Here is a 12,104-nt window from a genome sequence, read left to right as displayed (position 1 = left end):
CTACAGGTGTTATCACATGGACAAGTTCCATGCCTGTGTGTCCCCATCATCAGATCACCAATTGAATGGAATTAAGATGCCCTTTCTTTCTTTCTTTGTAGTCCCCCTAAAATGTCAACCCTGGCTTCTCTGGGTGGGGTTGGGGAACACGGCTACTGGACAAAGGGACTCAGATCAGTTTGACGGTGCCTGTGGCCAGCATGGAAAGGACAGAGCACTGGACCTGGAGCTGTGGGGCCTTGGGCAAATCCCTTCTGCCGTCAGTGCCCAAGTTTCCTCATCAGAAAACGATGTAAACACTCCCTAACTTTGCTTTCACCCTTGATGCCTGGCAGTGAGTAGATGCTGAAAAACTGTTTGAGGAAACAAACCTGGAGGATAAATAAGACTAAAGAAACTGCAGAATGGGCTGGCTGGGTCTCTTCACTCCCGCCAAGGGACAAAGTAGGTACTGAAGACAATGTGCCCAAGGAATGAGGAGACTCAGAAGAAATGCCAAGGAGAGGATGCAAGCAGGAAGTTTGCCCCTGGGCATCCCTGCCCCTGGCCCGTGGGGCCCGCCTAGCTCTGAGTCTCCGTGAAGCCCTCTCCTCCTTCGAGGGCCAACTCAAGGACCCCCCTCCTCAGGCCAATCTCCTGATCACTTCAAGGAGAACGCCCCCCGACCCAAGCACCTTGGACCCCCATCTCAGAGCAGTAGTCACCCCTCTTTCAGGACTCCCAGTCTGGAGAGCCTCGGAGATCACGACCCCATCCCTCTGTCCCCCAATAGACTCAGTCCCCAGCCAAGAGAAGGTGGCCTATGAATGACTCAGGACGAGAAGGAAAACAACGTCAACAAAAGTTGCATTGGCCAGTTTCTCAGTCCTCACAGTCCTGGCACAAATCCTGCTCTGCCCCTGAAGAGCTCTGCGACTCCCAAATCGCCTCAGTCCTTTGAGATTCAGGTCCCTGCTCTGCTAGCGGTCACAGTGAGGGAGCTTCTGGCAAGGGCCTGCCCCATACTAGGAACATAATAATAGTCCCTATTGTCATTATTAGTAGTTAGGAAGGAAAGGTTACAGAACTGGTGATTAGGACCCTTGGTGTCAGCTGTCACAGCAACTATGGGCCTCAGCAGGTTGCAAAGCCTATGCCCTCAGTGGGGCATGACCGGAAGCCTCCAAAATCAGAGGAGACCAAATTCAAGAGGTTTTGGCTTTTCCCGTCAGACAAATGAGAAGGACAGCCCTTCCCCGAGGATTCCCTGAGGCCCCTCGGCCAAAAAAGTCAAGGAGTCGGGCCTAACATTCTCTGCGGTTGAGGATACCTCCAAACCCTCCTCCCTTAAGGGTCCCCCAGGGCCAATCCGACGGCCCCCCTAACCTCCTGCAAAGGCCTTGGGTCCCGCAGATCACCTGGGGGCGACAGGGTGAGAAAGAAAGTGTCGCTTGGACAGGAGTGGGTAGCCGTGCGCACCTGCCACAGGTGAGGCCCAGTCGTGCGGGAAGGGGGAGGGGCCGTCGCCGAAGCACACAGGTGAGCCGACCCCCAACTCCCAGAGCTAGGCCGAGGGCGGCCACGGGCTACAACGTGGCGGCTGAGAGGCGACCCATGTTGCAGACTGCGGCCCCAGCGCCTCCGAGCCCCGCGGTGCGCGGCGGCCCCAGGAGAACATTCGAGGCAGCAGCGGCGTTAGAAGCCCCAGGTCCGTTCGGTATTTGAATAGCACAAAGGAACCGCCTTGGTCTGATTGGCCAGCCGAGTGGCCCTGGGGCGGGCAGCGTCTGTCACTCGGGAGGCTCTGGGCACTTCTATTGGTTCATCGGGCGTGGGGCGGGGTCCGGATGCCCAGCTAAATAGCTGGGGCCGGGGCCGGCCGAGGCTCATTGCTTTGGCGCCGTCTGGGGAGCACGGTCCCGCGGCTGGCGCGCGCGCATGGTGGCTGCTCCTCTCGGAGCGCAGCCGACCCGCTGACCCGGGCTCCGTTTCCCCTGCTAAGCGCGCCCCGGCGGCCGGCTGGAGGCCGAAACAGCAGCAGCATTAGCAGCAGCAGCAGTAGCAGCAGCAGCAGCAGCAGCGGCCGCGGCTGCTCCGCCGCCGCCGTCTCTGCGAGAGCATGGAGTGCGCCCTGGACGCCCAGAGCTTGATCAGCATCTCCCTGCGCAAGATCCACAGCTCCCGGACCCAGCGCGGCGGCATCAAGCTGCACAAGAACCTCCTGGTGTCCTACGTGCTCCGCAACGCGCGCCAGCTCTACCTGAGCGAGCGTTACGCCGAGCTATATCGGCGCCAGCAGCAGCAACAGCAGCAGCCGCCCCACCACCAGCACCAGCACCAGCACCAGCACCTCGCGTACGCCGCGCCGGGCATGCCGGCCAGCGCGGCCGACTTCGGTCCGCTTCAACTTGGCGGCGGCGGGGACGCGGAGGCGCGCGAGCCGGCCGCTCGGCACCAGCTGCACCAGCTCCACCAGCTCCACCAGCTGCACCTCCAGCAGCAGCTGCACCAGCACCAGCACCCGGCGCCCAGGGGCTGCGCGGCGGCGGCGGCCGGGGCGCCCGCGGGCGGCGCGGGGGCGCTCTCGGAGCTGCCCGGGTGCGCCTCGCTCCAGCCGCCGCACGGCGCGCCCCACCGCGGGCAGCCTTTGGAGCCGCTGCAGCCGGGTCCTGCGCCGCTGCCGCCGCCCGCGCCCGCCGCGCTCTGCCCGCGGGACCCTCGCGCTTCGGCTGCCTGCTCCGCGCCCTCCGCGCCCCCAGGGGCTGCCCCTCAAGCCGCTGCCGCTGCCTCCCCTCCCTCCTCCCCGGCCCCCGCCTCCTCCCCCGGCTTCTACCGGAGCGCGTACCCGGCCCCCTCGGACTTCGGCGTGCACTGCAGTAGCCAGACCACCGTGCTGGACCTGGACACTCACGTGGTGACCACGGTGGAGAACGGCTACTTGCACCAGGACTGCTGCGCCTCCGCCCACTGCCCCTGCTGTGGCCAGGGAGCTCCGGGACCCGGCCTGGCGTCCGCCGCCGGCTGCAAGCGCAAGTATTACCCTGGCCAGGAGGAAGACGACGACGACGACGAGGACGCGGGCGACCTGGGGGCCGAGCCCCCCGGGGGCGCCCCGTTCGCCCCCTGCAAGCGCGCTCGCTTCGAGGACTTCTGCCCGGACTCGTCCCCGGACGCGTCCAACATCTCAAACTTGATCTCCATCTTTGGCTCGGGCTTCTCGGGGTTGGTGAGCCGACAGCCGGACTCCTCCGAGCAGCCGCCGCCGCTCAACGGGCAGCTGTGCGCCAAGCAGGCGCTCGCCAGCCTCGGCGCCTGGACTCGAGCCATTGTCGCCTTCTAGGGACCCCTGAGGGCACGGGGCCCCGGGGCCCCGTGGGGCTAGGGCCAGACAAAGACTCGGCCAAGGGGCGAGAGGAGGGAAGAAACGGGCGCCCGGCCACTCGGGGCTGCGCTGGGGGCGAGCAGTGGGAGGCGGCCGATGTTTTATAAATTGTAAAATAAAAAAAAGAAATCTAAGATCTTGGACTTTATTTTTGCAGAGAGAAAAAGCGCCTATTTAAGTATGCTTTGTGTTTCTCCTACTCTTTTTTTTTTTCTTTTTATTGTAGTGATTGCAGTGTTTAGCGAGGAGCCAGCCACGTGAGGGAGGGCTGCTGCCCGGAGGCGGTGCGGGGCAGCCGGGGGCGAGCCAGGGCGCTCGGGCCGCTGGGGCGCGCCGGGGGCGCAGCGCAGAAGGGCGCGGGGCCCGGGACGCCGATCCCAGTCAGTTGTCAGACCCAGGAAGCCCGGCGCTCGGTTCTCCCGAGTCCCTCAGTGGGGTGCGGAATGGGTCTTGTGAAATCCTGAGCAAAAACAAAGGCAAACTCTATCTCTGAAAGGGACGTTTGGGTCACATTTCCTCTCTAGGGGCGGCCTACAAAGTTCGCAAAATGAGAAGGCAGAAATGAAAACACTTCAACTTTTTTTTTTCTTTTTTTCCCGGGGCGGGTGTCTTGAACCCCTCCTCTTCCCGCCCCTCTGGCTCTGTTCTCCTCCCCTCCTCCACCCGTCTCCCGGAATCGGGGTGGCGCCGGACACCCCGACACTCTCGGACACTGTTTGGGGAAGGGGTGGGGGGCGGGCACCGCGGACTACATTTCCCATCATGCCCAGCACTGCGGTCCTCACTAAACAAAAAAGGAAGTCGATTCCTTCACCTGGATCCCCCGCGGCCCCGAGGAAGGGAGGGGCCGGGACCGCCGACTGCGTCGGAGACTTTTCACTAAGTTCCTGGTCAGATGTGTTGTGTGTGTGCTTCTAAGTTGCACTGTTCTGCTTCAGCCTTCGGTCGCGTTTCATGAAACCAGCATTGTTCGAGCCTGTGAGAACCCCGTCCTGTGTCTTAAACTGGATAGATTTTGTTTAATTTAAAGCCTTTTGTTGTAAAAAAAAAAAAGGGGGGGGAGGGGTTCTGCAGCCCCTCTGGTTCTCTGCCATCAGCACCATGTAGACTCCAAAACAAGTTGCCAACCCCTCGTTTCTTGGCCCTTCTCCCTCATTCCCCTGTATTTTTGTGCATACTGAATTGTACATCACCGGGTAAACTGTTCAGATTATTTGTTTAAATTTATAATCTTAATAAAAAGTCGACTGTAGAGGATGGTGGTGCCATGTCTTCAGGTCGGCGTGGAGGTAGCGGGGAGGACGGAGGTGGAAAGAGACCCCTACCCTCATGCAAATCCCAGCTTTCCTGGGCCTGGGCGGCAGGGATCTGCCCACATCCGCAACGCCGGGGGTGGGAGCAGGATTGTGGGGTGAGGGGGTGCTGGTTGCTGGGGTTGAAGCCAGTGCTGCTCTCTTCGGAGCCCTCCTCCCCCAAAAGAGCCTGCCCACCACGGGAACCGGCCGCCCCGGGGTCTCCTGCGGGGAGCGGAGCCAACCTCCAGCACATTTCCTGCCCAACCAGAGGGCCTGGTCGGCCTCGAGTCCAAGCTCTCTGCGGCAGGGGAGAGAAACCGGGGGACGCTGGGGGGCTTTGGGGGCCACCCACACTCCCTACCCCGCGCCTCCGCCCGCACGTCCGCACGTCTCAGGCTGCAACTTGGGGAAGTTTTTTCTTTTTCCTTTTTTTTTGCTGAGTTTTACATCACTGCCTGGTGCCACTTGGTGGTGTGCTGGCGGCGTCTCCTCCCTCCCGCGCCCCCTCCTCTCCCCTCTCCTCTCCCTCCCGCCCGTCTGGGCTCCTTCTTCCCTCCCAGTGGATGGGCAGGAAGCACCCAGGCGCTCTCCCTCCTGGACCACTCAGCTTGAATGACTCCCCTGAGGGTGGGGAGAATGTGTTAAGGTCTCGAGCAGCCTGCATTCCCACTGGAACCACCACATCTGAGCCGCGGCTCAGGCCCGGGGGCGCGCGCGTTGGTGGTTCCAGTTTTGCAAAGAGGGGATAGGAAAGAAAGACGGGGGAAAAAAAAAAAAGCAAGCTAGAAAGAAAAAAGCAAAGTGCTTGCTCTCTGTTTGTTTGATAGTGTCCCTCTCGGCGTCTCTCTGTCTCTGGCTTTCTCCCCAAAGCTCACGCGCTCGCTTTCTCGTCCCCACGCTCCCCTTTCCTGCACCAGCCGCCCCGCAGGACGACTCACGCCCCCCGCCCCAGCCTTCACGCCTCCCGCAGCGAGAGGAGGGGCTGCTGCCGAGAGGCCCCCACCTCAGACTCCGAGGGGCGGACGCAAGTCAGTCCCAGGGGTCCACTAGGCTCTAGGTCGCGGCGTCGCGCAAGGCGAAGTTCTCGGGGACACTCAAGAGCGCTGGGGGCTGCGAAGGTCCGCACTGAGGGTAGGGGAAGAGGGAGGCTATGGAGGCTTTAGTTACGGGGAGAAAAGGCACCTTCACTCCCCAGGGTTGTTTTCTCGGCCTCCCACGGAAAGAGTCGGGAGCTGCCGAGGAGGGGGGACGATGTGTCTCCCCACTCCCCATTTTTCCCCTGCAAATCTAAGGAATCGCTGTTGGATGCATGGTTTTGATGCAATCCACCAAGCCAGTTGCCAGAGCTCCCCCTAGCGCCGCTTCCAGGGCGCTGCAGCGGCTGCGGCTGGGAGTGGGCGAGGCACTGCCGGGGGCTTCCGTGCTGCGGGGGGCTGCTCCGCGCCCACCTGAGGCGCAGCGCCGCGTTGGGATCCAGCCTGGGTTGGAGCGCGAGCCTGGGGCCGCGCGCCTCCCCACTCCAGGCCCGCGTCGAGGAGGGGGCACGTGGTCGGCCGCCTTTGTTGGGAGCGCGGACCTGGGCACGGAAGAGACTAGCCAAGGGACCTGGGGTCTCCCCACCCGTCTCCGGAACCCCATGGCAAAGGAGTGTGGGTGGCGGGCTGCGAAATAAAAGCTCTGAATTCAACAGGACCCTGGACCAGGCTTCTCCTCCCCTCTGCCAGGGTTTTTGAGCTTCAGCTGCACCAAGAGACTCAGGCGCTTTGGGAATCTAGTGAAACGGAGGGATGGAAATGGACGGTTCTGGAAGCACCCAGAAGAGGGGTGCCCTCCCCTATCCCCGCTTATCTTTTCAGGGCCTAGGGACCTTGGGCAGCCACACAAAGGATTAAAGCCCTGAGCATAATCCGCAGTAACCCAAAACGCAACCCACCAACCATCTGCATTTCACTGAGACATTCCATACAAAATAGTAACACAAGCCCAGCCCTGATATTACGCTGCACACCACACTGGGGCCACACGGGCCAAACGCACTGTCCCCAACACAGGCGCTCTGAGTAGCATCCTTGCTTCACTCAACCCCCCACACCCGTCCTGACACAGCATGCAGCAAACCTGCCCAGAACACCCTGAGAGACTAATACTCCCAAACAGAGCACCACTGAAAGGCTGGGAGATGTGGGGGCGGTAACACACAAGGACACACACCTGGCCATGAGGGCATCCTAATAGGGGGGAGGATGCAGGCAGGCTGGCAAGCCAGGAGTCCACAGACCCAGGTTCACAATGAAGCCCCTCTCTCCCCAGTAAAAAGAACAAGCCAGACCCCACAAGAGACCCTAGGCAGGAGTTGGGGGTGCTGCTTGGAGAGGTAGGAAGATTGGAAGAGACTGGGGTCCCCAGAATGATGAGGGGGAACGTCCACAGAATAGCAGTTCTAGGAGAGATTCAGCACGCCCCTGGTGCCCCCAGATTAACCAGTACTCCACTCCTCCCACCCCCCCTCATTTTCACACACACACACACACAAACTGCCTGCCCCAGCTCCTATAGAACGCTCTAGGTCCCAAGCTGCTCTTGGCAGATGCTGGTTGATCTCAGGCTCCCTGGAAATGGCCGGGTCTCAGCCATTTGGAGCTGTTGAGATGACAGCCCTGAGCCTGGGAGATGCAGGCCGCCCTCCAGAGAAGCCACAGGGGCTGGGGAGGCCTGGGCACCCAGAGGGACTCCTGCACAGGGCTGTGTGTGTGTGTGTGTGTGTGTGTGTGCGTGTGTGTGTGGTGGTCGGCCACAGCCACAAGAGCTGTGTATCTGTGCACATCAAGAGCTCTGTCTTTCTGCATCTCCACTCACTGGGCACACACTTGCAGAGCGCCTGGCCTGTGCAGAGCACTGAGCTAACTAACCACCACGAAAAATAACAGCAAATAAAAGAACAGTAAAGCTCTCTGTATGGATTCACTCATTAACTTTCCCGGCTACTCTGAAGTAGATACTATTAGCATCCCTGTTTTAGAAAGGAGAAAACTTGCCCTGAGTCACACAACTGAGAAGCTGCCAGTCCTCTTGTGGGGGTTCACAGTCTAGTGGGGAAGAACCAAAGACATCTTCAAGCGCCCAATGCCCCTGACGTTGTCTGAATGGTAATACTGATAAGTTTACCTAAACTAGCAGGTTGGGAGCACACCTCGCCCCCAATGCTTCATGCCCTGGGTCCTAGGATCCAGGAATAAAGAGAGACACAGGACAATACTGTCTGTGTCCCACCTCATCCGGGCAGGAACTGACCTTTTCATGGTAAGGGACAGCAACCCAACTGGAACCAGCCTAGGCAAAAGGTGGAATTTCTTGACTCATGGCTCAAAACCGCAGTGGGCAGGGGTGCAGCTGGCTTCAGGTACAACTGGATCCAGGCACAAATCCCCAGTAGCCATCTCTCTCTCCTTTTCTCTCTCCCTCTCTCTCTCCTATGACTTCCTTCTCTGCCCTTGAGCTTCCTGCTCTCCTATGGCAGACCCACGTCTCACTATAGCCGTTGGAGGCAGCTCCTGGCTGCCCACCTCACAGCTTCGCCACCTGGGAGAGACTGGCCACTTCTCTTATTTTCAACTCAGAAAATCTCAGGGTAGGACTGTCCCGTCCCAAACCTGTGGCCAGGGTTAGAGGGGGGTTGGTAGTCGCCTATCGGTAGTCCCAGGTTTGCCACCCAGAACTCCCCAGGGGAGGGGAGGTGGCGGCCCCAGGGCGAGGGGTCAGGTTCTCCCAGCAGGCTCCATGGCAGAGTTAGTGATGGGGGCCACCCTCCGGGGCCTAAGGGCAAGGAGGCCAATGTGGAGGAACTTAAATGGAGCTCATACGTGGCTCCTCCAGGCACATAACGACAAGGCTTTGAGGGGAGAGGGACAGAACCCGGGTTCTGGCCAACGGGAGGACGGGGAGAGGCCATGCTGAGGGTGACGTGCCGCCTTTGTACCCTCAGCTGGCGGGCCCAGGGACATCCAGGTAACACTACCTATTCACATGTGCAGTTGGAAAAGGCTGACTAGACGCTCGAAAATATTGAAATGGTGGGGGGCTTACAGATGACCTTTGTTTTATCATTCATGCGTTCCCATATTTTTTTGAATTTTCTGCAATGAGCATGTATCGCGTTCTTATTTAGAAGAAAAAATTAACAGTACATTTTTTCAGAGAAAAAGTGTGACATGACAGGTGCTCTAATCGATGTACAGCGTGCTACAGAGCGGAGGGCGGGAGCAGCTATGTTCAACCTGTCTGGGGCAGGTTCAACCCCCGAGAGACGGAATATTCAACCAAAAAGCCTCGATGCACCAGAATTCACCCTTCTGCACTCTGTCTTTGTTAAAAGAAGTATAAGACAAATGACAAGCTCGTCTCGGGGATGTTGTGGAGGAGACGTTCTGGAAGGAGCCTTGTTCACGCTCATCTCTGACTCCTGTCCCAGCTCTGCCCAGTCCCACCATCAATCATCACAGAATGATTTGCTCGGAGTTACTCGATCGCCTGGAGAGGTGGGTAGTGAGAGGTGAATGTGCGCGGGAAACGTCTTCAGCAACTTAAGCTGAAACTGATGAGCAAGTGGCCAAGCTCGACAGAAAGAGCACTGGATCAGGAGTCTGCAGACCCAGGGGCCAGTCCTGGCTCAGCCTCAGGCTTACCTCAGGACGTGGGATGAGTCGCTTGCCTCGCAGGCCCACCTCCCCTCATCCGAAGAGATATTGTGCGAAGAGAGAAGGAAGGTCCTGAACCAGGGCTGACGCTCTAGGAGTCGAAAAGCAACCCTTGCTTCCAGCCTTCTGAGGATTGGAGGCTCGTGTCCAGTCGCAGTAAGAAAAACAGGTGGCAGCATCATATTCCACATCTACCTATGCGCTTGGTCACCTGCCTATTTCACTCATTCATTCATTCAAATATAGATTGAGTACCTGTACATGCTAGGCACTGTACTAGGCACCACGGATTCAGACATGAACAAGGGAGACAAGGGCCCTGCCCTCATAGAGCCAACACTCTGTGAGGGAGACGATAAGCAGATGAACCCATAAATAATTAAATCAGTGTGATGGAAAAATTAAAACAGGGCTAGGGAGGACTGATGAAGAGGGAGGGCACCATTCTAGATCTAGTGATCAGGGAAGGTGATATTTGAGCTGAGACCAGACAGAGTCAGCTGTATTAGTCAGTATAGGATAGGCTATGCTGCTATAACAGATCAATCTCCAAATCTCAGAGATGTAACACAAAAAAGATTGATTTCTTGACCATGCGAAGTCTGACTAAATGGGACGACTCTCCTAGGCTGCCGCTGTCTTCCATGCAGTGACTCAGCAATTCAGGAGCTAGAGAGTCCTGTAAGGGAGATGCTTCTCCCACTTACACACGCAGCCGGAAGTAGTTCTACGACCCGCCTAACTGCGGGGGGCTTGGAAAGGGCAGTGCTCTTGGGTGACTGGGAAGGAGAGGTGAAGCACAGATGGACGAGCACTAGAAACCTCTGCCATACCAGCTGGACGAGTGATGGCGGAGGAGAGGTCCAGGCAGCAGGAACTAATCTGACATGCTCAGGGAACTGGAGGAAGGCTGACGTGGCTGAGCCAGAGGACCAGGGGGACAGGGGCAGGAGACGGGGCCAGAAAGGGAGGCTGGAACAAGGAGATTTGGTTACAACTACCACAAAGCGACTTCACCCAGTGCCTGGCTGACCCAGTGCCTGGCTGTCCCAGTGCCTGACACATAGCAAGCACTCAGAAATGGTAGCGATTCTCGTGTGGTTGTTAGAGGAACTCCCTTCCTTTCCCCAGGTCAGTAGAAGAGAGTGCCTGGGGGCGCAGAGGGAGGGGACGAACCAATATCAGCAGAGTGTGAGACAGCTGCCCCAACCTGTTTGCCTCGTCCTGCCAGGCAGGCTGAGGCTCCAGGCCAGCCCAGGCTCTGTCTCCCTCCCCAGTGGTCAAGCCCCATGGACATGCCGCCCAAGGGACCCTCCGCAAACAGGGGGCTGGGGGGTTGTTCCAGGACTGTGAGAAAGTTCCTTGTGTGACACATCAGGTGAGTGAAAGCAGACCACCAGGCACAGGCCGAGCCTCCCGGGGCCCCCCACATCCGGAGCACCCTTCCGAAGCCCTGGCTCGAGGTTCCAAGCTCAGCCAATGGCGCTGAACACCAGGTGCTGCCGCTTTCTGGGTGATGGCGGGCTCTTCGCCTCCCCTCTCGGAGTCACCAGCACCTTGTTTATAAAAAAGGATGTGTGTGAGTGCCCACCTGGGTGCCCCATAAATGACAGCTGCGATTTTGTCACCAGTCAGCTCTGCCCAGATAATAACTTTTCACTGCATAATGCAAGATGGTTTCCCTTCTGGCTCTCTGGATTCCAAACTGTTGACCTAAGCAGTAAAAAGATGCTCCTTTTTTCCAGAGGGACCCAATCCAGATCTTTTTACTCTGGGGCTGAGGGAGGAGAGGAGACAAAGTGCCCTATAAACTTGGTTAGATTTTTTATGTTTTGTCTTTCCGTAAATTGGCACTCTTCTTTTCCAAAAGGTTAATCTCCAAGAAGGTGTCCGGGTATCTTCGGAGCCTGACTATGTCTCACGGTCAACGTTTATCGGTGCGCGTTTAGCAATTTCGTTGAGCACCTATGCTTGGCAAGTGAATGAATGAATGGTAGAGGGGTGAATGAATGGACCATTTGTCCATTCCAGGGAGTGGTTTAAAGGAGAAACGGTTGATGAGAGACTGTCTGCCCTCTGCCCATCAGGCCCTTCCCCACCCCTTTCCCCGGGGTCTCTAATTCCTCTCCCCCCTCCCTCCCCCACCCAGTCATTTCCTTGGGTTTCTGGAACATTACATGCACCTTCCCACGTTCACCAGCTCCTAGCCACTTGGCAGGCCACTACACACACACACACACACACACACACACATCCCTTGCCACCCTCCATCAACTCGAGGGTCTTTGCCGCTCACATCCACCAGCGTGAGGAATGCTGGGAAGGCAAAAGAATAAAGCTTCCCTTATTCCGAGAACATCCTGGACCTCCAGGTAAAGAACCTAGCTGAGAACAGAACAGGTCCATGAGACGATGGGGCAGTTAGGTCTCGAAGTGACCGGCTGACATTCCGAGGGGATGGACAGCTCAGAAATACTTTGGGTCAAGACAGGAATCCGGGTATCCAGACTCCCAGGCCTGAATCCTCACTTTGTGAGTCCCGCATTGTTCAGAAACTCAACTAGAACTGGCTCAAGCAAAGGGGACATTAATTGGCTCAGGAACTCAGAAGTCCCTGAGTGTTTTAGCTCTGGGCACAGCTGGACCCAGAGGCTCACGTGATGTCATCAGGGCTTGCTCACTGTCTCCTGGCACTTCCTGTCTCTCCTTGGCTTCTTAGATTTTCTCTGGGGCGTGAGCAAGATGGCCACCGGC

At 58.1% G+C, this 12,104-nt stretch overlaps 1 protein-coding gene across 1 annotated transcript; it reads left to right on the top strand.

Moving 5' to 3' along the window:
* The first annotated feature begins 1,869 nt into the window (after positions 1–1,869).
* Positions 1,870–4,613, top strand: IER5L (immediate early response 5 like). Its single transcript, XM_039861429.1, has one exon. It carries the CDS (start codon positions 2,099–2,101, stop codon positions 3,317–3,319), a length of 1,221 nt encoding a protein of 406 aa, XP_039717363.1. The 5' UTR covers positions 1,870–2,098; the 3' UTR covers positions 3,320–4,613.
* Positions 4,614–12,104: the final 7,491 nt, after the last annotated feature.

Source organism: Pteropus medius, unplaced genomic scaffold (assembly GCF_902729225.1).
Source record: "Pteropus medius unplaced genomic scaffold, Ma_sr-lr_union100, whole genome shotgun sequence".
Classification (NCBI taxonomy): domain Eukaryota; kingdom Metazoa; phylum Chordata; class Mammalia; order Chiroptera; family Pteropodidae; genus Pteropus; species Pteropus medius.
The sequence above is the reverse complement of the archived record's forward strand: the minus strand, read 5'-3'. Positions and strand labels throughout refer to the sequence as shown.